Here is a 24,394-nt window from a genome sequence, read left to right as displayed (position 1 = left end):
TTAAAAAAACTGAACGTAGTGGAGTAGTAGATTCTGTAGAAAAATTTTCTGAAATATTTTTTGTTGAATGGTTTTTCAAATTAGAGCATTCAATGAGAAAATAATGCTATTTAGTTCTTTCTTTTGATGGTGAGAGGGAAGGCTTGTATTCCTATATCTTTATTAAGATTCTGTTTTGAATGATAGATCGGTTCCTTAAGGGAAAGGAACCTATATAATGAAGAAAAGGTGACATATCTCTATCTCTAAATGGTTCAATGATGATATGGTTGAAGTGGTTTTTGGGTTTCAAAAGGATTATTGTTTTCCACATTTAAACGTCTCTATTATGAGGAATTTGTGATGATTATTAGGATAGCTTTGGAGTTTTTAACGTGTATGAACTGTTTCAGCGGACACCTAGTCAGACTCCTGTGTGACAAATTGGGGAAATTGTTCATTAAATAAATCTGAACATGTTCAGTCTTCAGGATGCTTGATTTTTTGTTCTAATGAATTTAAATTTTATTATAAATTTAAGTAGTTTTTAATAAGAAATTACTTTTGGCACAAGGCATGAAGAGTGTATGTATACAGTTTAACTTGAGAAATGAGTACATGAAACATCCCACTGGCTTGAGTGAGATGACTCGAATGGATAGATTTGTATTTTTCCACAATCGTTGTCTTTCAGTATTTCTATCTGATTATATAAAATAATTTTCTATGATATCATGAAATAAACATTTTTAAGCCTAGATAGATGCTGAAACTTTATGTATGAAATTATTAACTCCTTTTTTCAAATTTGGTTTTCTGGTAGTTCAGCCTAAGCATAATAATAAATCAAGCACTACGTAATGATTTAGGTAGCTGTACCTTATGGTTGTGTTCTGGGGCTTAAATAGCTCGAAGCCAGACGCTGGACTGTATGTTGTCTGTGCGATTGTGTCCCACGTTAGGAAGCCACAGTTGCCTCCTAAACTGCTTCTGAAAGTGTAACTATCCCCCCCTTGGAACAGGTAGCTGAGGCAGAAGGCACATTCCTATATGCCATGCGAAATCTATTAGGTTTACCTAGCAAAAATATCTGCTGCTCTGCACCCCTTCAACTTGCCATGTGTAATGAGGAACACCTGCAACATGTGATGCTCAGCAGTTCTTCAACTGAATTCGTCAGCTGCTTTTTGGTTCCTTAGCAGTCCAGAAATGCTATTTTTTGCCTTGCTTGCCTAATCATCCGGTTACTGGAAGGCAGCTCTCCCATAAGTGGATTTTGTCACTGTTGCTGCTGAGTCGTTAACGCCTTGTAAAGTTCTACCATAAAATTCTTGAAAATGAAAAACTTCTTGACTTAATCATGAGTGTGCATATGCACATCCAGATGCCTAATGTTATGTTTTAATTCCGCACAAAACAGCTGAGAGGTTATTTTTCAGTTAATGGCATGGCTTCCTGATTTTGACCAATTGCAATGAAGTATTAAAACATGTTTTCTTCCTTGTTGCCAGTGAATTGTATACTGAGCTTGTAGAGCCCTGTAACTAATCAACGACAGTGTTTAGATCTCTTAAGTTGTAAAGTGTATTAGTAAAGTTTTGCGTTAAGTCTTTGACATTAAGTTTCAGAGTAAGCAATCAAACAGTATCACATGATAGATTCTTTTGTGTCTTTATGATCCAGTATTTCCACACTGTCAAACACTTCTATTTTGTAACCCAAGACGTTTATCTCGATCCAACTCATATGTTTACATTTCTGAGATTAACATGATTTGAACTTAACTCCTTTAGCAATGTATTTTTGAAGTAGCAGACTCTAAATCTGTAAAATTTCTGTAGTCAAACTTGGTGATCTATTACACCCTTTAAAAAGTCTAGTTGTCAGCTAATAGTGAATAATATAATCTGTGGTTTTGTGTAATATGCTGGCTTCTTTAGCTTGGAGTCTACCCTAATAGTTGTTACAATATTGTAGGGTCAGATCATGTCTTACAGAATGTTAAGATTCTTCTGTTTATTTGGAGTATCTTTTCCCCTTTATAGGATTAAAAAAACCCGTATAAAGATAATACCAAATTCATACTGTAACACTGAGAGGTGGCTTTTTGAAAAACTTTTTGGTTGTATTAGTTTTCAGTGTTGTAACCATTTTAAGGTTTATTCCTTATAAAGGAAAACATGAGTTCCAAGTGCATTTTTTTCCCTTTGTTTGAGGTGATGATCATTTTTGTTTCTCACTACAGACCAAAGTCACCAGAACAAAGGAAGGCCAAAACCCAAACCTGGCGACTCTGAAAAGGCGAGGTATGAAATTGTATTTATTTTTTAATTTATTATTATTTTGAGTTATTTTATGTAGCACTTAAAAAGGAGTTAATGCAATGCTGACTTGCCGCTTGCTCTTGTGAATTGCTTTATTTACATTGTTTGCATACTCTTCACAGTACAGTTCGTGTTAAGATAGCTGATTAAAGTTCACAAAATTCCAGTTTTCATGAATATCCTGAGTTATTACTTGAAAACTAAATATTTTCCAAAGCCCAGTTGAATTTTCGTAACTGAAGGCATAATTTTAATAACCACTGTTTAGAAACTGTTGCCCAAAAGCAAGTCACACAGTATAGCCATAACAAAAATTGTGCTTCCTTTACAGCAAAAGATAATAGGAATCTTGTTCCATTTGTTACATTCAAACTTGCACTACAATGCAACTCAAGCTCTATTTTTATTTTCAAGGCCTCTTTGTACTAGTTCTACTCTGCGTACCAAATAATTTTTAACACTTCTTGAACACTTCATATGCTTGCTAAGAAGAAGAGGCTTGACTGCGAGAAAAGCATTGTATAAGTTAGTGTCAGAACTGAATACTAGAAAAGCACTTGTACTGGAAGAGCCCTTTATTTGTTTGTTGAATTTTTGCTTAAAGCATATCAATGTCTAATTTTAAGTACTCCCCGTAGAACATGCTGAATGTAAGTGAGTATGTTTGCTGGTTTGAGGCCAAAGTTAAATTAGTTGAGATAAAAGGCATGGACAAAATTTATGCTTCCCTCTGTTATAACATTTAAAACAAAGTTTAACAAAAGAAAGCATTATTTCCAGTGATACTGGGACCAGCATGCTCCAAACAGGTTTAGGGAAATTGCTGCATGTATAGGTGATTCCATATGCCCATGTAATTCCTCACCTAACAGATAGTTAAGGACTAAAGAACTGTTACTGCCGACTTAATTTGTGAGGCAAATGATGACTTACTACTCAAGGACATGCAGAGATGGAAACTTTCAGTGTTTTCACCCGAGCTGTGAAATTAGACCAATTAAGCTATGACTGTACTTTCTTGCTTGTATGCTTCTTCAGCTAGTGCTTTTTAGTTGTGTTTAGCATGATTAAAACCAGACGAGGGGTACAGCAAAATAAGGTGTTTACATTGAAATAGGAAAGTTTCCATTAAGTGATAATTTTTAAAGGCAGATTTCTCATGTAGAAGAGTCCAAGCCTTTAGGAAACCTGGGAGATAAATTTGATTATTCCCAGTCCTAATCTCTACATGTGACCACAAAACCTAATGTCTTTTAATCTGTATTTATTACAGTACAATACTTTTGTTTTTCCATAACTGTTTTTGGATACCACTGTAGCTAGGAAAACTGAAACTGTCACAGGAGAGGCACATTTATCGTATTGAACTGGGTTGCCACTGACTTCTTTCTCCTTTCACTTTGAGGGGGGGAAAAATGTTAGAATTTTCTGTGGGAATAAATCCTCTTTAAAGTAACTGAACCATTCTCAAAATTGCTTCTCTCACGGGGAAGTTTATTAGACCTATAAAAACCCCATCTATTTCTCAACGAGTGAGGTGCATGGTCAGTTAGAATCTTATCTACATTTCTGTAATTAGGTTGTGTGGCTTCTAGAAATCTAGGGAATCCCCTGACACTGTAAAGAATTTATCTCAGATGATGAGTGTTTGATGCCTTTGAATGTGGAACAGAACTGAATGTGTATTAGCAAAAGGCAATACAGTAGCACTAAGCATTGACTGGCCATGTTAGCACTGAGGATTTAGAGTATTAAGGAGTACTTTGCCTCGTCGTTACCTTTCTCCATTACCTAGTTGTGCGTGGCGTTTCTGCTGCAGCGGTGGAAAGGAAGAGCTGGGAAGAACAGCAGCTCTGTTCCTCTCTGCTCTCCCTGCCGTCGCCATGCATAGCTGCTACATGTATTTGATTTTAAGTGGTGCTTGTGCTAGCGTGAAGTATCTTGTACTTAGGAAGAGCAGAGAAGGGGAGAGAGACCTCAGCACTGCTGCCTTTGGTATAGGAAGTTCTCTGTTCACCTATCCCACCTCTTCATGAGATCATCTCAGCTGAGAATAAGGTGGAGAAGATAAAAGAAAACAAATAAAATGGTGGAGAAGACTGCTACTTTGCCTAGTGATTTCTTAGCCAGAAGTAATATATGAACTAAATGAATAGTATCATAAGTACTATAGCACTATCAAGGAGTATCACGATCGTGAAAGTGGGCCATAATGATCTCTAGCATGTAGGCACATGTGATGTGGTTGATTAAAAGTGCAGAGATTTGTTTCTTGAAAATAAGATTACGTATAAAGTACATGTACAAACTCATGATGACATTGTCCTGTTATTTGTAGAGATCACCTGGGTTTGAAGATAGAGTCTAAAGCTATCCAAGATAAACTTTTCTGTACTGTGCAACAGGTAAGTTGGAATTCGTTAGCGTATGACCTTAAGCACGTATGATTTGTCACCTTCTGGTAACACTTCCAAAATCTCGGTTCATTCAAAAATGTAACACTTTATGCTTACCGTGACTTTTTATCAGGAGACAAAGTTTATGTGATTACACTGATTTATACCATCTTGTTGCTGGTAGTCTTCTTTTTGCTTCTCCCACTTCCCCTCCTGTAAGCACACTGGAAATTAGTGTAACAAAACCCCATGTAGTCATAGAATAACTTGCCTAAACCCATGAGTTAGTAATATAGCTCCCTTGTATCTTAATTTGTAAGAAAAACTACAAGAATCACTGGGAATCATTCAGGGATTTATGATACCCCTCCTGAAGTTCTGACTAAATGTGTGTTTGATACATACATTTGAAAATAATCATAGAACGTTTTGTTGAATGGCTGTTTAAAACGCTATAAAATTCATAAAGTGAGAATTCTCCTTGTCATGTCTGATCAGCACTGAATGAGGAGTATCCCAATGTCGTTAAATGAAATCATGGGGACATACATAATTATTCAGTTCCTCTCTGTTAACTTGGGGAAGTAGATACCATAAATCTCTCTTCTGATTAATTACGTGATAAGACAAAACTGGATTCAGGAGAAGGTGCAGGTTCTGCCTGCACTAAGACCCCTTATTTCCTTTAAAAGCCCTGTTTTTGTAAGGCTAATGCATTACTAGTATCAAAAGTAACATTTTTAGTTGGCGTAATCAACTTCATATGTCATGTAGCTTAACATTATTAGCTTAACATTAAATTAATGTAATTTGTTTTGTTCTATATGTTCTGACAGCATTAACTTGTGTCAATAGTTCTAGGAAATTAAAGTAAGTCTTAATCAGTTTTTCATTAACTCATTTCTGCGTTTTGGTCTTTTCTGTATCTATTTGTAGTTTCCACTGGCCCTGACGCTTTTGTTTATAACTGTTATTAGATCATGGGTATTTTACTTTATGTTTGTTCTTTTTGGTCAGTTGATAGGCTGAAGACAAAGTAAGCATCTATGAATTTCAGTCTTAGGAAATTACATTCAGGACAGGCATTATGTTCAGTATGTCAAGAGCCTAATTTAGTTCACAGGAATACAGTTAGGTACACCATTAGAATAATGAGGGGAACTCCAACGTTAGGTTCTGTTCTTCCCCAACCTTCCCATTCTTTCAGTTTTTCCCTGCCCACAACTCTGTCTTCAGAATCCCAAACTAAAATATTCACATATGGGGGGGAGCGGGTGGGCGCTTAACAAAAAGCTTGTAAAGTAGGATTACTTCGTACTGAAGATTAATTCGTACTGAAATGAGACAGTGGCCTAAAATACACACGTGGGCCTCCTTGCTTACAATTTTTTGCTTATGATTGCAGTAGGTGTTGGAGGAGCTTCTTAAATAGTCAAATTACTTCTACCCTGGCACAAAGATCTGCTTCCTCAAGCTGGTTTTATTTTAGTGTTTCAACAGATTAAGGGAATAGACCTTCCTAATTCTGCAACTGCTTGTCTTGATTTATGGTCTCACAGCTGGAAATTCCCACGAGCATCAGGAACTATCTGTAGTGAAAGGCTAATAACAGAATGCATTCTGAAACCTCCTAGCATTAACTATTAACCTAGATGGAGAGAAAGGCAGAAGGAAATAGTTCTCAGGTTTTTCAAAAATGTTTGTGCACAAAGTGGAGTGTACAAGTGAGGAAATCCATAAGCCTGGGTTGGTTTTTTGGTTTTTATATGTAAGAAGGATTAAAATGGTGCTTGAACTAAACTTGAAACGTTCTGGAGAGAAAAGGTTCTAAATTTAGAACAAAAAGTAGATTTTTAAGAGGTTAGCAGCAGTAAGTCCATGAAAGTTTTTAAAAGTTGAATTTAAAATAGAGTTTTATACAAATATACCTGATTTGCTGCTTTTGAAAGTGAAATTGTGATAAAACTGTAGGAAATACAGAATTTTAACAGTTGCCTGTTGGTAAAGTATTTTAGCAAATAATTGCCTGCTTTAGAAAAAAAAAAAGGATGTTTTCTTTTGGACTGTTTTCCTAAATATTTTAGGTGGATTTAACTATGTTGCCAGAAGAGGTTAAATCCCTTGTTCATGATGGTTATACAGCCTTGATGGACCAGCGGTGTCATAGTGCTGAACAAGCCTTTTCACGGTTATTGAGCATTCTAAATCCTTCAGAATTAAAGGTAAACTGAGATTAACTACATAGTTTATTAGAGCAGTTGAAATTTATGCTTTCAATACCGTGTTTCATTCTTTCCTTGTACCAAAATAGTCATTATTTTTGAATTGTTGCCTGTGATGTTGACTACAATGCCAGCCACTGATAAATGTGCCAAGGAGCTTGTAAATGAAAACAGGATAGAAAAAACAATATTAGCATAGGATGTATTTTTGTAACGTTCAGCATACACATGTATTTCTAGATGCAATCTAAAAAGTATTTACCAAAATAATATTTTTATAAGAATAATATAAAATACTCCTATCAAATATCTTATCAAATAAGAAACTACTGTCCATTGTCAGCGTAACTGTTGTTCATGATAATCTAGGGTAAAAAGAATTTATATTCTTCAGGTCAGCTAACTCTTTGATGGCAAATACTGTGAGATTTTGTGTATGTGTATCTAGCCAATCAACCATTGATCCGTTTGTCATCGTGGATTTCTTTACATTTTTGTACTGTGGTATTCAGTTTTGTGTGGCAATGGGTGCACATATGCCTTGCTGGTTTCAAGCTCCCATTTTAGCAAGGGCTGTTGCGGTGCTGACAAGTCTGTCCAAGCAAGTAATGCACCAAACCATCTGGAATTGTGACCTAGTTTATTAGGGAAGAAAAAGGTTGAGAAAGGAGTTTATTTAAAAAAAAAAAAAAAAGAAAAAAATCTGCTCAATTCTGAACATGAAATATAGCAAAGACACACTGCACTGCATGAAGTCAACATAGTGAGGCCTGTAGTTACAGCATTTCTAAAAGTGGACATTTCAGGATGTATCACTTTGAAATATATAGGTGTGCCAAATGGCCAGCCGTAAAGGTGTAGTTAACCTTCACTTTTTATGCTAACTGTAACATAAATTTGCATAGAGGCTATGATAAGAAGGATGAGAAAAGAGTTTCCTGGCTCTGTTGTAGTGAAGATCTTCACTTCATAGTAGACTGTAATGCTCTAATGTTACCAGCAAAGAGCATATGCTACTACTGTAATTTGACTCTGTTTGCAGCAACTGAATCTCCGTATCATTAATTATGTTGTAATCATCTACGGACATGCCACTGCTCTTCTTGGAATAGGACAACCTGAGGTATGACGTTAAGCCAATGCTTATATTCAAATACTGCTTTTATTCAAAATTCGAGTTCAGGTAGTTGGCCATCCATTTTTGTCTCTTAACAGGCATAAAATGAGTGGGGAAGGAAAGCTTTTTGTCACATTTTAGGATCATACAGTTGAATACCTGCAACTAGATCTTTAATGGTTTTGGACAAATTAAGCTACCAAATAAAACTTCTTTTTAAGCTTTCAAATGAGATTTTTAAGTGTTAATGCAGTATAGTCAATTATTTTTCTTCTACTTTGTTGTAGTGTGGTTAGGCACTAGTCTTTCTAACACAAACATTCTAATTCTAAAACAAGAGAAAGAGAATGCTTTTGGTTCTGGAAAACACTGAAACAGAAGTGTGGGTTGTTTGGGGTTTTTTGAGTTTGTTTTTTTTTTCGTGCAGTGTTTAAAAATACTCAGTGTCTTACAATGAATTTTAAAATGTCTGGGTGTTTGTAGCTCAGTGAGCTCAGTCATTTAATTTCATTATTTCAGAGAGAGCCCATATTTACAGATAAGTTGTTTTTGTTTTTGTTTTTTAAAAAAAGAAGGGAAGCCTTTGTGTGTGATCATAAGGTTGCTTAATTGCCCTTGCTGTTCATAAGACGGATCAAAGAATAGGGCATGCTGACCCACTCTACTGAAGCAAAAAAAGCAGTGGAAAAGTGAAAAGCTTCTGGCAAAGTGTCACATGCTTTTGTCTTAAATTTATTTTGAAGGCATTGACAAAGGCTGAAGACCAGTTTAAGAAAATAATTGAACAGTACCAGGAAGAAAGATTTGGTTGTTTGGCATACTATGGAATTGGAAAAGTATACCTCAGACAAAACAGGTTGGTCTAGTATAAAGCTTCGATATTTGATACAAACAGTGTTTTCATTTGAGAAACAATGTGTTGGGTTTTTTGGTTTTCTTTGTTTTGTTTTTAATTATTCTTTGTTAATCACTAAATGCATACATCAGACTGATTTATTACAGCTTTAAGTCTGTCACTGCTAAGGGTGTAATAAAAAGCTGCTGAATCGATGGACTCCAGGGCACAGGGATATGACTGACCAGCAGACCGCTGCACTGGAGGAGAGCTCATAGGAAATGGGGGGAAAACTATGATCTCGGGGGGGGGGGGGGGGGGGTGGGGACGACGACGTATTGTAGAGAAAGCTTAACTTATCTCAACACCAGGCAGACTGGAGAGTAACCTTGGTTTTAGATAAGGCAGCTGTACCAGTGAGTCATTGGGTTCCCTGAGACAGATAAAGAGTAAGGTCTTCCTGAGCTAGCCAGGCAAGCATGGGGAGAGGGGGGGAGTGTATACGTGGCTCAGCCGAACATAAAGTGTGGAAACTGGACAACTAATAAACTTGAGCACAAAGGGCTTGAGCTGTCTTCAACCCCCGTGTTCCTGGTGGCATTTCTTCCCAGCTCCCTGATGGTGAGCATGTAGGGACTGGTAATGGGAAGCGTGTTTGTATTGATTCAACTGTATTGCAATTTTATTGCATAGTATTGCAATTGCTATGGATGCTTGTGTTGTGATTTCAGTATATCACTGTATTGCTCTACTTAATCAAAATCCCCCATAATGCCTGTGGTGGGTTGACCTGGGCTGGCTGCCAGACCCTCATCCAGCTGCGTTCCTGCTCCCCCTCCTCCACCAGAGAGGGGAAAAAAATACGCTGAAAAAGCGTAGGGGTTGAGATAAAGACAGAGAGATCACTTGCTAATTACAGTCATAGGTGAAACAGACTCCACTTGAGGAAAAATTATTTAATTTATTGCCTGTTGAAATAGAGTTGGATGGTGGGAAGCAAAGTAAAAAATTAAAACGACCTTCCCCCAACCCCCCCTTTATCACAGGCTCGACTTCACTCCCTTGTTCCTGACTCCTCTCTCTCCCACTCCCTTGAGCTGCCCAGAGGGATGGGGAGTGGGGGTTGAGATCAGTCTGTAGCAGCTCTTCTCTGCTGCTCCTTCCTCCACACAAGCCTCCCCTCTGCAGCATGGGGCCTCTCCCCAAGCTGCAGTTCCTGCGGGGCGCATCCACCCTCGGGTCCCCCACGGCTGCAGTGTGGATACCTGCTCCAGCCGGCTCCTCTCCAGGGGCTGCCGGGGAATCTGCTCTGTGCCTGGAGCACCTCCTCCCCTCCTCCTTCTTACCTTGGTGCTTGAAGGGCTGTTTCTCACACTTTTCTTCCTTACTCCTCACAGCCGTGCAGTATGTTTTGTCCTTTCTTACCCATGCTTTCCTGAGCCCTGCTTACCCATGCCACTGTCTTGCCTGAGGGGCCCAGCTGTGCCCTGCGTTGGGTTCGTTGGAGCCAACTGGGACTGGGACGGTTCTGGTCTGTCCTCACAGAGGCCATCCCTGCAAGCCCAGGTCCCTACCCCCCTGCCCAACCTTGCCATGTAAACCCAATACAATGCCAAATAAGTAAGTTTGATATTAAAACTTAAGCCCTCCTCATGTGGAATATCTAAAAGCACCTGCTCAGAGAGCGTTGGATGCTGAAAGGGGATTCTTCCTTCCCACTGCCGCAGCGTAGCTGGGTGCAGTCTGAGACCCCGGAGGTGCCCGTGTCACAGTGCCATGGATGTGGCTTTCGTTTCCCTCGGCAGTTTTGACCTGTAGTGAGGCTGCGTGTGTGTCCCAAAGAGGTGTGTGTACACACGCACACGACAACTCAGCTGGCCACCCAGACTACCCCAGGCAGAGCAGCTCCCGCGTGCAGCCCTACTTGAACTCATGTAAAACCCGTGTATAGGTAGCAGAGTCCTGTGCCGCCTCCTTGGCTGGTCAGGGTTGAAGGTCACCTGTGAACATATGCATGCCCTTGCTGTCTGTGTTGACAAGCACACCCATGTTCATGGGTACCTCGAATGTCAGCGCAGGCTCTCAGTTTGCCCCATACCCGTGCCTGGACTCTGGGCCCCTTAGCCAGGCTGGCTCACTGGCTCACACCTTGAGTCTTTTATACTGAAGAGTCCTTAAACAGATAACTTAATGAACCGGGTGCTCTTTCATTCCACGTACAGTTACCTTTTTTTTTTTCCCTTGGATCATAAAATGAATCATGAAAGTATTACAGGCCATGTAGAAGTTATTCATAGATGATCTGAACATGTTATACTTGTTTCAGATTTTCAGATGCACTCGATCAGTTCATGAAATCACAAACAATGGTTAATCGCAAGATTGTACCTGGAGTATTAACTTGGCCCATATCATCTCGGGTCATTGAAGAGACACGAATAGAGAATTTACAGGTATGTTACCCAAAAAAAAAAAAAAAAAAAAGACATAAAACCCCTGTTCTATCAAATGGCCTCTCTAAAAAATAAAAAGGTTGTCATCTGCCTGCCTCCCCATTGCCAAGGCCAAAGAAAGATGAAGGGCAAAATGGAGGTTTTGGCCTGAAGTAGCCAGTGCAGGTCCTGCTGCGTATTGTCTAGAGTGTTGTCAGCACCAAGGCCTGGTCTTTGTAAAGCAGAACTACTCTTAGTACAACAAATTTGGACATGTGGGAAGCACCATGTTTGCAGGACAAGGGCAGGGGCTCTGTGTCAGGCTCTATGCTTGGGCATTTCTATGTAATAATATGGTTTTAATTTGCTCTAATCTGCTGTTGCCGTACACAGTAACGTGTAAGTTGTATGTTACCAAACCTCAAGTAGATGTGAATGCTATACACAACGTAATGCTAGGGGGAACCGGTTAAACATCTGAACTAGCAAAACTGTGAAGTTGAAAATTGTAGCAATGGTGCTATATTTAAAACCAAATAGGGAAGTTTGGTCATGTAGTTCTTGGTTGATGCAGTGGGACTTGTATGATAAAATTCCCTGTTTGACTGGAAAAATCTAACTTGTGGTTCTGACACTGCAAATTGCTTTCTCACACTAAACAGCTTTTTACAATTACTACAATTGTTATTGTTTTTAAACTATAATTGAGTCCCTGTTATTTGTGAAGTATTTCTGGATAAACCATGCTGTGACAGGCAAGATGTGTGAGCTCCTCTGCACAGAGGCAGTGTGACGCAGCAGAACTTGCTAGGTTATTCAGTGTATGAACTTGGGTGTACTATACTGACCTGTTTCATTTCTAGTAGAAGCAGCAGTACTGTTGTTTCCTACTCAAAAACTGACCTCAAGATTTCTTGTAGACCCCCAGCTGACGCCACGGTAGTCTGGCCACAGTAATACCTCAGTGGTCTGGGATTTCTGGAGAGTGTAATGCAAATATCTGAAAGGCTGTAACTGGTGGTCTGCGTGTTTCTAATAATGTTTTATTAATCTGGGCTCAATGCCAAACCTGTGGGTTCTGAACTGACTTTACAGAAAGCCACGGTAATGTCCTTACCTCAGACGCTGTTCTGGGAGATCCCACTAGCTCCAGTGCAGGGCTGGGTCTGAGCTGTCCCTGGGAATGTGCTTGATTGCGTAACCCAGATCCCAGGTGACACAGTGCTGAAATGCTGGGAAATGGCGGAAACAAAGAGATGCTCCGTTTTTGTCACATTATCTGAGTAATCTGGCTTATCATTTTGGCAATGGAAAACGCAGTGTATTCTCATGCATTTGGAATTGGTCAGAGTGTAAAGCATTGGTCCAAGATAAACCTGCATGCAGGGAAGCTATGAGTGCTTAGGTGATAGCAGTTCAACCACACTTTTGAATGTTTTGCCTTGAAAGGATAATCTTCCATAGCTTTCACTAGGAAAGTGTTGTTCTTTTGGTATTAGTTGTCTGCTGTTCAAAAAAGAGATGTGTGTTTTACTGCAGAGTTCCCTAGAAGTTTGTAAGTAGATACTGAATCTTTTCCTGGTTTCTCTGAAGTTTGTCTTACATCATTTTGTGTTTCTCAGTTGATGTTAAAGAATTGTATTGAGGAATGCAAGTTCCCTCCAGAACCAGATGCAATTTGTCGGTATCAGCAATGCCATGGCCACTCCAAAATACAAATATTTTTTACAGACCCAGACTTTAAGGTAAATTTTTAGTTTAAAAGGGTTTGGGAAATACAACTTCATGTTTACGTGTTTTCTGCCCTCTTTCATATTAAAGAGCTATCTGGAACATACCATCTTATCCTATCTACTGTTAAGTTGTGCACTGGTTTTCTGGGGTTTTTTAAAGATGTTAAATTCATCCTGTTTCTCAATATTAGGGTTTTATACGTATTACTTGCTGTCAGCAGTGTAGAGTGGAGTTTCATATCAGCTGTTGGAAAAAGCTGAAAACCACAAACTACAGTGATAAAAATGATAAGGTAAGAGCTGTGTCAGACTATAAGCATTTTATTTTTTCTTTAGTCAAGATTATAGCATTCCTTTGGTTCGTGGTAAGTGCAGTGGTGCAGCCTGATGTTCCACCTGCATGGCAATGTCAGGAGGAGAGACAGGGAAGAGGAGTCACTTGCTAAATTGTCTGACGTACAAGTAAAGCAAGTGGGTAAAGCTTGCTGTTGTCTACAGAAGAAAGGCCTGTCTGTGTGAAGGCTTGATGTGCTTTGCCTGTTTATCTTGCATCGTTTATAGGCTCCCATATGGAAGTTTTATTCCTTCTGTAGTCTTGCTATTGAAGCAATGGTTCCACATTGAGTGTGTCTAAAGGGATTTTACAAAATGCAGTATCAGCAGCCAGTATAAAATGAAGGGAAATCCGGGCAGACTGTGAACTCATAAAAGAATATTCTTAAAGTTGAGTCTTGAATGTGAAGTTGGAGGAAAAGGGGCTTTGCTGTAGCTTTGGGACTAGCAGGTATATGCCACAAATCTAGGATTTTTCTGGTTTGCAGTCCTCGCCAAGTCAGCTCTCACTTGCTTTCCTCATCCACTAAGAGTTTAGGACTGTGTTAGCTTTAATTACCTTGGGTCACCTCGAGTTAAGAAACTGTAATCTGTATAAGAACAAAGTTTTTTGTATGAATTTAGATGTCTTTGTGTGTGTCATTTTCTCCTACAGGATTTTCTTCAAGAATTGTGTTTCACTCCTGATTGTACAGGCCTTATTTCGAAAATAGTTATTTTCAGTTCTTCTGGTCTGGTTAAATGTGAAGTAAGTATAAATAATCTTTAAAATATTTACTCTGATAAAGGAGATAAAGTGAAGATAAGAATGTAACTGCAAACTCATAAGTAATATGCTGTCTTAACTACAGAATCTAGGCATTATTTAGGAATTTTAATTCTCTTCTTACCTGTTCTTCTTGGGGAGCAGGCGTTACCTTATGGTATTGGTTAGAATTCATGGATGGGAACTGGAGCTTTGTTTTATATTTAGCTTGTGTAACACGAAAGGAACCTAGTTTAACTCAGAGCTAACCTCGCTAAATGAAATAATGCTATTGGAAGAGTGCTCTACAGAGTCACAGGGAGATGGATGCTTCTTCCCAGAGCAGTATTGGTCTGTGAGAAGCAAAAAAAAAAAAAAGTGGAGTTTGCTTCCTGCCCACTGGTAAAGCAAACAAGCCGCCAGTTCTTCCTGACTCTTGTGTTATCGCTCAACCTATCTTTACTGCGGATAAAGATGTATTGCTATGTACCAAGTTGTAGCAGTAAAAGATAATTTTAGGTAGGCCTTCATGAGGCTTATGTAGGCTGCATTATCTCTTTGGTAGTGTTACTTCTGATGTTTTGGAAGCAGTAAATGTACCTGGGTTTTGATAACAGCAATGTTTCACTGTAACTGAAATTTAATTAATATGATGTCACTTACTTTGGTAGTTTGAACAAAAAATCGCAAAACCCAAGGAACCACCAAGGGCCAGTATTAAACAGAAATGTTCAAGGTAAGCTCTCTGCCGTTTAAAACTAGGTTGAGTCAATTTGAGAACAAACTAGTTTTTTCTTGTATGGGTTTTCGTACCTTCTCAAGAACTGCTAAAATACCATAAATACTTTGGAAAGCTATTCTTGCCCTTTGCCTCTGATAAACTAAAAAGTCTGGTAACGTATGTTATGATTCGATTATGAAAGCATTTAAATTAAGTTGTAAGACAAGATGGAGAGCTACAGATTTATAAACTCAGCACAGGAGGGCATTAACTGGTATTGCTGAATAAATTATTGGTAGCTCTCTAGTGGTCGAATTGTTCTTCAAAAACAGCATTTACGGGAAACTGTTTTCAAATATACAGCGTATGAGTTGATGTGAATCTGATTTTCCACACCTCTATATTGAGGGATAAATTGTCCATTGCAGCATTGACTTCCTGGCAATTGGAATCACTAGTTTTGAACAGAAATTGCTGCAATCATCTTTAAGTTGAAAAACCTAATTTCATTGTGAAATCTGTGGGCAGGGAAGTAACATGTTTTGGGGAAAGTGTGATTTGGAGGCTGTGTGTAGGACTTGAGGATTGTTTCTTTACTTTTGCTCTGCATACATGTCTTTTGTTTGTGCTAAGGGACTTAACAATTGGAATGCTAAAAGAATGAGTGTCTGATATTCTTAATGAGTTGAGTGTACGTGCAGTGAAAGTCGAGTGTACCTAGATTAGAATACCAGCTCTGTTTTCAGTCTGAGATTGCAAGCATTGTTCTGTTCCTTCCCTTTGCTAGGGGAAAGAAAGTCAGCAAGATTTTTAGCTGGATGGGAGAGGTATCGCTGTGAGGCATAAGTTCAAGACCACTGTTCCACAGCATTTACTGTCTAACTGACTTTGTGTGAATGTTTAGACAGAGAAAATAAAAGCAGCATATAATGATGCTACTTCAGTTGGTGATGCCCGTACCTTTGACACCTGAGTTTATGCTTTTTGGTCAAGTAGGGTTATAAATAATGAGGAGTCATGCTGAGAGGATAAAATTATTTTTAATAGTTAAGGAAATCTGAATGTTAATATCATGTTCAAAATGCTGAGTTATAAATTAAGAAAAAAACCCTGATAGTATTTCAGTTAATCCTAATTCAAACATCAGTAATGGGAGCAAAGATTATTGCCTCTTGAGGATATTCTTATACTTTCATACTTGATTTTTATGAAAATTTATGAAATTTGTGGTCTCTTAACTTCCAAATGAAAACTGGCTTTATTATATTCATACTTGTACTACTATTTTATGGTAGAATGGGAGCTTATAGCTATTCTGAGACATGGAAAGTAACTCAGATGTGCCCGTCTCCTTTGGCAATTTAGCTGGCATTAGGCTCACCGCTTCATTGCTTTTCTTCAGTCTTAGGAAGTTAAAAATGAAACAAGAAAAAAAAATACGAAGAAAACGTGCACGAGAAGAGGCACGGAACTCTGCTAAAAAGGAAGTAGAAGAAAACCAGATGGGGAATGAACCATCTCAGTACAGTGATCGCAGTGGTATGTGGAAGTAGAGGTTATTGTTCTAAGTTATCACGAGGTGGCATAAATAGCATTCTGAATGTCCTAAGTGAAACTATAGAATACTAATATTGAACATAATCCCCCCCTTAAAGACTCGCAGTTTTACTTAAGATTACTTTTATTTCAGTTCTGGTTTTAACTAAATAACTGTAAAATGTTAGTGGATGGTTGAGTTCCTTGTAGAAAACTTTTATTGTTGCTTCATTGGTTCATGAAGAAGCAGCCTGAAGAGGGCAAAGGCTCAAACTCCAGGTGAATCTGTTCAAAAGTGGTTTGAGAAAAAGCTTTACACTCAACAAGTTAGGACACTGCTACAGAAGAAAAATAACTGCAGCTCGCATAAAGAACGAACGATATCCTAACTGCAGAAATGGCAGTGACTTGAAATATGGATTTCGGAGGATTGGTGAAAATAAAATACTTGAATCCGTAAGTATGTAGTTAGTTAATGCTTCAGCTTTTGTGTCCAGTTACGTTGATCTGCAGTGCCCTGCATTAGAGGTGTGAACTTCCACTGCGTTTTGTGTTGGGGCAAGCTACAGTGCAAACAAAAATGGGCAATTTTTTTTTTTTAAATTTTTGTCTGTATTATTAACCTGAAAATAGTGCTCACATTCATTTCCTTGTAGAATTTCATATTAAATGCTTTGCAGGCACTTTTTCATCCCATACATCGTGTACTCACAGTTCTCCAGAACCCTGTTGCCTGTTCAATGGCATATCCTGGCACTTTTTCTGTTAAACGCTCTCAGGTGCTAATCTTTTTAGTTTTTGTTTTTCCTTAGCCGTTTCATTTGGGAGTGGTACCTTCCATTAGCACCACAGATTACTAGTTTTGCTTCCCTGTGGTTTTCTAAAATCACGGTCAGTTGACTTTGTGTTGGGTTTTTTTGTTTTAAATCTAAGCTATCTCCTTTCCTATGGCTTATCTTTAGTTCTGGTCCTCGGATCCACTGCAGGTCACTGACACGTATGTGACTTGACTGTCACAAGTGTCCTTAAACCCTTTAAGAACTAAAAATGCCTTTGGCGTGACAAAAACCCTCACCCTGCAGTACTGCGAGTAGAGAAGATGGGATGGTGATGCAGGAATATGTCAACACGAAGCAACTTTAACACAGTTCTGCAAGAATCTGTGCGTTGGTGTTGGCCAACCTTTTTAATTTGCCTGGAGTTATTTCTGTAGTGGAATTGAAGTCTTGCATGTCTTTGGAGACAAGTTATCTGTTACTGTGGTTCTTTTGCTTGGGGAAATTTCCTGAGGAAATCTTTCAAAAGAACATCTAATTTAATCACCCAAGCTGTCCCAGAGGCTGAGGCGCCAATTTCAGGGAAGAGGTAGATCAGAAAAGGGTTTTTTTGTTTTGTTTTATTAGCAGGCATAGCTACCTTTAAATAAGAACAAATCTGCTTGTGAATTGGAGTGTGAGTGCGAGGAGCACTTGTTTGTAAGACGCAGAGGTTTTTAATGCAGACTCCTGCAGGATAAACTCGGGCATGGCTTATACCTGTAGAGTTCATTGAATCTGTTAGTATGCTTGGAATTTGTGTTCCAATGCTTAATTATCCTGGCTGTGATGTGTAGTGCTTTGGTTTTAAAAAATTATTTTCAGATCTACATCTTTTGACTATGGCTGCTGTCAGTTAAGCTCTGACAGTGGCATTCTATAAATGTGTGGTCTTGAAGAATAACAAAAGGTAAAGGCTGATGTGAGCCAGTAATCTTTTTTGCTCGTTCCACAAAGATCCAGTGGCAAGGTCAGGGCAAAGGTTTGCTTCTAGGTGTATGCTCGGGCGTGCAGAAGTGTGCCTTGCTCTGAGAGCTGCTCCTTGGGGGAATTCTGTCTCTGCATCGGGGCTGGTGTGCAGCCCACACAGGGAAATCTGTATAGACAATTGCTTGAAGCTCCTATTACTGGCAGGTAATTACTTTTTTTTTTTTTCCTTTCTGAAATCTAGTTAAGATACTAAGGGTTGTTCCTTTGTGTAAACCAAATTTAAAACAATTTTGCGTCAAATTCATACCGCTAAGGCTGGTTTATATGGAAAGTTATATATTCTGAAACTTTCAGTGTTGCAATAAATAATTAAACAGACCACTTAGTCCAAATTATCTGTACTTTGAAGTTGATGATTTTAGTTGTGATAAACTGACATGAAATTTTATTTTGTTTGGTTTTTTTTTGTTTTTAAATCCCATTATAGGTTATATTCAGGATTTATACGCTGGCGATCGAGTCCTGCAGCATATCAGTCGAAATGCTGAGCAAATAAAAACAGCTGTTCGCGATGCTTCTAAACTATTAAAGGAATTACTTTCATGGTTTGTAATAAGTGAGGAGGATTATATGTCGTACTCCAAAACTAGTAGCATGTCGCACGAAGTGATGGAGCAGCTCATCAGTTACTTAACTCAGGAAAAAAACAGAGTGAAAACAAGGGGTTTTATCCATGTGCTGTGTGAGCTGGAAGAAGTGGATCCCAAATTACACAAATGGCTGAAACATCTTAACAACTTGGGTAGGCTCTATGTTTGTGTAACAGCAGCAGACCTTACCCTGTCATAATTGTTGAGCTTACAAATGGAAAGATAACCTCCCTATTTTCCAGTCTTGCTTTCTTGACTTTAAATGGTAAAGCTTTGCTGCTCTTAATTTACTTCTTCCTTAGCCAGGATTTCTACAGTAGAAAGTATGACCCTTGGTGACACAGGAACAACCTCTCTGGTCTCTGCCAAGTAAAGCATTCTAATGTGGACAAAGCTTTGGCTGTGCAGGAAAGAGAAAATCGAACAGATTTATATTTTTTAAATGTCTTTAAATTCCAGAATAGGCTTAAATAGTAGTATTGGTATAAATAACTTCTTTCTCAAAAGCAACTCATGGTGGGCTTTCTGTCATGGAAGTTTAGCCAACTCTGTAACTTGGAAGTAATTTACCTTGGTGCTCTTTGGTAGAGTTGCCATGCTGTATAGTTTCCTATTGAATTTATGACTGGATGAAGGCAGAAGTTTGGTTTTGCAGGAAAAATGGACATAAGATGCCAAAACCTTGAATGAGATTTGGATTCTTAATTCTCTTCTGTTGCATCCGTGTCCTTTATGGAATTTATATAGATTTATTATACAAATAATAATTCGGTGTTAAATAAGAGTAAAACTTATATAAACTCCATTTATAATTTTTGATAGCATTTTCAAGATACAAAAGGTTTTACATAATCTGTTTCAGCTATTGTATATTCAATTTCTAAAACAAACTTCCTCTTTGAAGAAAGTCACACTGTAAGCACTAAAACTCTGAAACTGGAATGAATGTTGGGTTTTTTCATCTTTTAGGTCTGACAGCTACAAAGAACTTTATCCTTCAATATGGACAATTTTTAAAAGAGCTTGACCTTTCTATTTTAACCACACTCTGGAATGAGAAGTATGGTAGTAAATTTGACTATGTGACAACTAGTTCTGAAGACAAAGAAATTCGTGATTATTTCTTAAAACCACCCCTAGAGAAAACCCGTTGCTTTGTATGGCTGCTAGAAGATAACAGAGAGAATTTTCCATTTCTTCATCAAGCTTTAGATGAATTCTTTGATAAAATGGGTAAGTGTGAGAAGGTCATCATTCTTACAAGCCTTGTATTTCGTCTGGTTTTACACTATGTGTGATGGGCTCTGTAAAAGGCTGAAACCTCGGCCAGCTGCTGACTGCCTCCTTATGTAGCATCTTTTGCGTTCAGTGCTTAAAAGGCAGTATGGCCTCAAAAGGCAACTGCCCTTTTTTAGGTTACACTCTGCTGGGGTTTTTTGTGTGCCACAACCAGCGCGTGCGTTTACCTTTATGCATATATGATATCCAACCAAGATGTGCTTAAACTGTAAGATAAACCGTTAAAGATTCTGCAGCTACGCTCTTGGAGATGCTTTGGTGGTATTTGACAAAGGATTATTATAGTTATTACTATAATTTCATAGCTCACAATTATGAGTTACATACAATAATGCTATTTCCATTTACGAATGTGCCTTTGTTATCTGTTCAATAGATGACCCTACCATTATATTAAAGAAGGAGGGAAATGAAAGTATATTGGTAAGTGAACTTAATGTCTATTTGGTATAAGCTCAGAAACGAGTATGTGTGTGTGTGGTGTTTTAAAAAACGTGCATCCCTTGCTTTACTTTACATCATCACCCTTCACGCCTCATTAGAGATCTGCCTTCTGTTTTATGTGACACCTCCCTGCCCCTTTTCTTAAAGCATTTGAAGACTGTGTACCATTTTTCCTAAACTTCCGTCAGTAAAATACTTGTTGGGTTTTGCCTTTAGTTAAAGCACAAACCGACACGATACCTCATAAATTATGAGCATGTCAAGGATGCAGATGAGGAAGTTGCAGTGAAAGCAGAGGAGGGAGCACTGATGGGCTGTATCACCTCCTTTGGAGAGGGAGAATAAGGCAAATAAGGTGCATGGGAGTAGCATTTACATATTACTTGATAACAGCAGCTTGGTGTTAACTTCAGAAAAAGTCTCTCTGAAAGTATCATTGGGGAATTTTTTTTTTTTTTTTTTAAAAAGTGCCAATTTACAAACAGAGAGACTCTTCTGCTGCCGGATCTGCGTATTTACCGTGACAACTGAACTTGAGTGTGCTTAACTCTGTTCTTCATCATTTTGGACACTAGTTGGACTGTATATTTTAAAGTCCAAAGCAACAAATGGGACAGCAGTGTAACCCCGCTTTCCCTTCAGATGTCATTAAATTGTAAGGCAAGGAATTTGACGTTTGTTCCACCAATAACCAAAGTAAATTAGAAGTGAGTTAGACATACTTTTCATCTGTTCATTACAATTTATAGATGCTTTTGAGATTCAACCCGTAAGTCTTAAAGCATACATCATTATGAATCACTTTTTGATTAGTATCTTAATTAAAATCCATTCTAATTGGCAGAAGTATATTATGTATTCAGTTAATTATGTGTTTGAGGGACTCTCATTTACAATTATTCTAGCCTGCAGATAGATTTATCTGTACAAATTCAAGATTTGGTTTTGATACAGAATAAATCTTCGGAGTTAATTAATAAATACTCTTTGTCTTCTCATTTCATTAATTGGAAACCCAAAAATGAAATGAAAGGCCTTACAATAACACTACTTCTGTTTCAGTGTTACTTATATCCTAAGATAGTAACTTCGTGTTGGTGAGTTATGTTAATCTATAAATGAGAGTCCTGTGAAAAAGTGAAGATGCATTTTAGGTCCTTCGTCTTTGCATATCCTAGAAAACTGAAGTGACCAGAACCAGTTGATGGTTCTGTTTGCTTCTTGTTCCCCACGCAAAACTGTGGTGTGTGGGATGTCACAGCTCTTTTTAAATACGCAATTTCAGCTGTAAGTAATGAGTAAGCCTCTGAAATACTAAAATGATAGAATGTTCTGGTTTTAAAAATCAGTCTTCTGTGCATTCAAAGAGAAAAACGAGGAAAAGAAACAAAATGGCTAAAGTCTTGCAAAGCTCTGTTTCTTTTAGTTTTCTACCTGGGGGTGGATTGGAGGGGGAGAAGATGGCATACCTCACCTTGTAAATCTTGCTGGTCAAACCAGAATGAGAATTTTAATATGGAACTTTGAAATTTACATACTGGTTTTGGAAATGCATTGTAATTTTATTCTAATGGAAAAAAACAGTGATGTTATTTTTTTCTGTTTCAGACTAATGGTATCAAAGTTAAAAACAAAAACAGGAAGAAGAACTCAAAAGACTCAAAGGTCGGTAACTTTTTAGCTGCTTACTACAAACAGGTTTTCAGGGATTGCTGGCGTTCAGATGCATAGAGGCTGTTTTCATGAATACCTTGTGGAGACACATTCTTGAAGTAGTTTTTCCTGAAGCAGAATAATGCTGTTAAGACTCAATTAATACAGTTCTGTTTTGTTAAAAATACGAGTTTATCAATACAAAAGGTATTTCTAAACTTGAAAAAGAAAGTTATTTATGAATAACTTTGTCTCTGATACCAATACCGTCCGTCTGTCCAGTGTCTTAATTCTGGACAAGTGTTTTGATCTTAATTTGCCATAAGGGAAAGTGTGCCTATAGCGCCCTGGCTGCACTATGCCATCAATACTTTGCGCTCCATTTCAGTTTGCACTGACAAAGAACAAACTTGGAGAAGGACACTTTACCAGTCAATTTGAGAAAGAAAAATGTGTCCTTGCATCTCATGAAATAGATCAGAAATTATGTCTTTAACTGTCTTTTCTGATCATTTTTATGGGCATATCAGTGACTGAAGATGCAAGTGTTCCATTTATTGCTCAGAAAAATGTTACTTATTCAGTATTTTATAGATTTTGCTAGGAATAGTGTTCTACCTGAAACTTATACTGTCTTTTGTCCTGCTTTTCTAGGATTTTGCTTTATTGAAAGCTTCACATACAATCTTATTTGTTTCCTCCATGCCTCCACCTTTTTATAATTTTAGTAGAATTTCAGGAGTACTCTTAAGGTTTTTCCTATTCTCATCAGCCAGGTTTTTACAAGGATTTATACAAGTCTGTGTGTTTCTAAATAAATGTTTTTTGATTTTTGTTATCTAACTAAAACACTTGTAATGGTGAGCATAAGAATAACATGTGTCATATTAAAACCATGTGGAACTAGAGATAACTCAGACTTACTTGTAGTAGAATTACTAAAGCTTGAAGTAGAATTACTAAAGCTTGAAGGCTCTTGAATGTAAAGGCAGAGATTCCTAGGAAGTTAGCTGATGTGCAGCCCAGTGGAAAGAAATTGTACAAAAGCCTTAACAAAGCGAAGCTCTAGTGTTTGTTTTTTTAATCTGAACTCAAAGAAAAATCAGTCACATCTAGGATTTTGATGGAACTGGTAGAAAAAGAGGGAGTTTGGGCTGAATATCCCAATTTATTTTCCAAAATAAGTTCTGAAGAAGAAATTAGTAATTTTAAATTAAGAACTTACTTGCTATGGCTTAGTACTGATGATTGTACTTAAAAGTTTTGCAGTTTGTAATATGGCCTCTGAATCTGATAAAGTTACAGAACAAGGTTCAGTGTAAGTTACTCATAGTCTTTACAGTGGATCATTGTGCATATATTTCTGTGAGATAAAAAAAAAATAATAATAATCTGTTTTTAATTAGTCTATTTTAGTATTATCCAGTGGAGTTAGTACAGCACCACGAGAAGAAGATAAGATATTTATAGAAGAAAATACTTTGTAAGTACTGTCATGTATCTTTGCTTTTATTGCCCAAACTCCGAAGTGCTTTGCAGGTACTGGAGAGGACAATGTCTTAGAAACACCAAGGCTGAGTTAACATCCCAGTGTTTTTGATAGGAGGTTGTGTAGAGCCATTACTTCTCTGCTTCCAGGACGGGTGTTAAGGGGCATTACAATTTTAAAGATCTTAACAACGTAGGAAGTAACCAAATGGTTGCCCGGCTGCAGCCCAATTCATCGTCATCTATGCCAAAAGTTGTTCTTCCAAGTAGGATTTTACTTGCAAGTAAGATCTTACTTGCTCTGTGCTCCATTTTAACGTGGCAAGAAATTAGATGATAAACTTGTACGTGCTCCATCAGTCACGACTGGTGTTTGCCAGCCCTGCTGTACCAAGCAGGTTGGGATGTTGAGGCAACCTGTAGTGCATTGCGCAGAGTCTGTGTGTTCACCAGGAGTCAAACTCTTTGTGTTCTGAGCCTGGTTTTGCTCTTGCTTATAGATGTGAGTGACAGCTGCCAGCCAGAGCTAGGCCTTATTAGTATTAGCTAGTGGCAGGTCAGTTAAGTTTAGCAGTTAAGTATTTTGGGGACAGTGTTTATTCTGCTTGTTAGGAAAAAGTTTGCTATTGGGGTGTATTTTTGGCGCTGTGTAGTTACCATATGGTATGCTGTTCTCAGTGTATGTGAAAAGTACAGGTATTTTCAGGGCAAGAATTATTGTTCACATGCACTATTCATTTCT

General features: G+C 38.0%; 1 protein-coding gene across 1 annotated transcript in view; it reads left to right on the top strand.

Moving 5' to 3' along the window:
• Positions 1–24,394, top strand: part of TTC3 (tetratricopeptide repeat domain 3) — a 66,036-nt gene that overhangs the window by 25,348 nt on the left and 16,294 nt on the right. The window contains exons 15-30 of the mRNA XM_086477693.1: positions 2,225–2,285; positions 4,642–4,708; positions 6,784–6,921; positions 7,964–8,044; positions 8,782–8,894; positions 11,200–11,326; positions 12,928–13,050; positions 13,230–13,331; positions 14,027–14,119; positions 14,788–14,852; positions 16,240–16,376; positions 18,606–18,920; positions 19,738–20,001; positions 20,444–20,490; positions 22,120–22,176; positions 23,571–23,647. Coding sequence (XP_086333819.1) covers positions 2,225–2,285; positions 4,642–4,708; positions 6,784–6,921; positions 7,964–8,044; positions 8,782–8,894; positions 11,200–11,326; positions 12,928–13,050; positions 13,230–13,331; positions 14,027–14,119; positions 14,788–14,852; positions 16,240–16,376; positions 18,606–18,920; positions 19,738–20,001; positions 20,444–20,490; positions 22,120–22,176; positions 23,571–23,647 — 1,867 coding nt within the window. The remainder of the gene's footprint in view (positions 1–2,224; positions 2,286–4,641; positions 4,709–6,783; positions 6,922–7,963; positions 8,045–8,781; positions 8,895–11,199; positions 11,327–12,927; positions 13,051–13,229; positions 13,332–14,026; positions 14,120–14,787; positions 14,853–16,239; positions 16,377–18,605; positions 18,921–19,737; positions 20,002–20,443; positions 20,491–22,119; positions 22,177–23,570; positions 23,648–24,394) is intronic.

The sequence above is a fragment of the Leptosomus discolor genome, chromosome 1, assembly GCF_034619465.1.
Source record: "Leptosomus discolor isolate bLepDis1 chromosome 1, bLepDis1.hap2, whole genome shotgun sequence".
Taxonomy (NCBI): domain Eukaryota; kingdom Metazoa; phylum Chordata; class Aves; order Leptosomiformes; family Leptosomidae; genus Leptosomus; species Leptosomus discolor.
The sequence above is the reverse complement of the archived record's forward strand: the minus strand, read 5'-3'. Positions and strand labels throughout refer to the sequence as shown.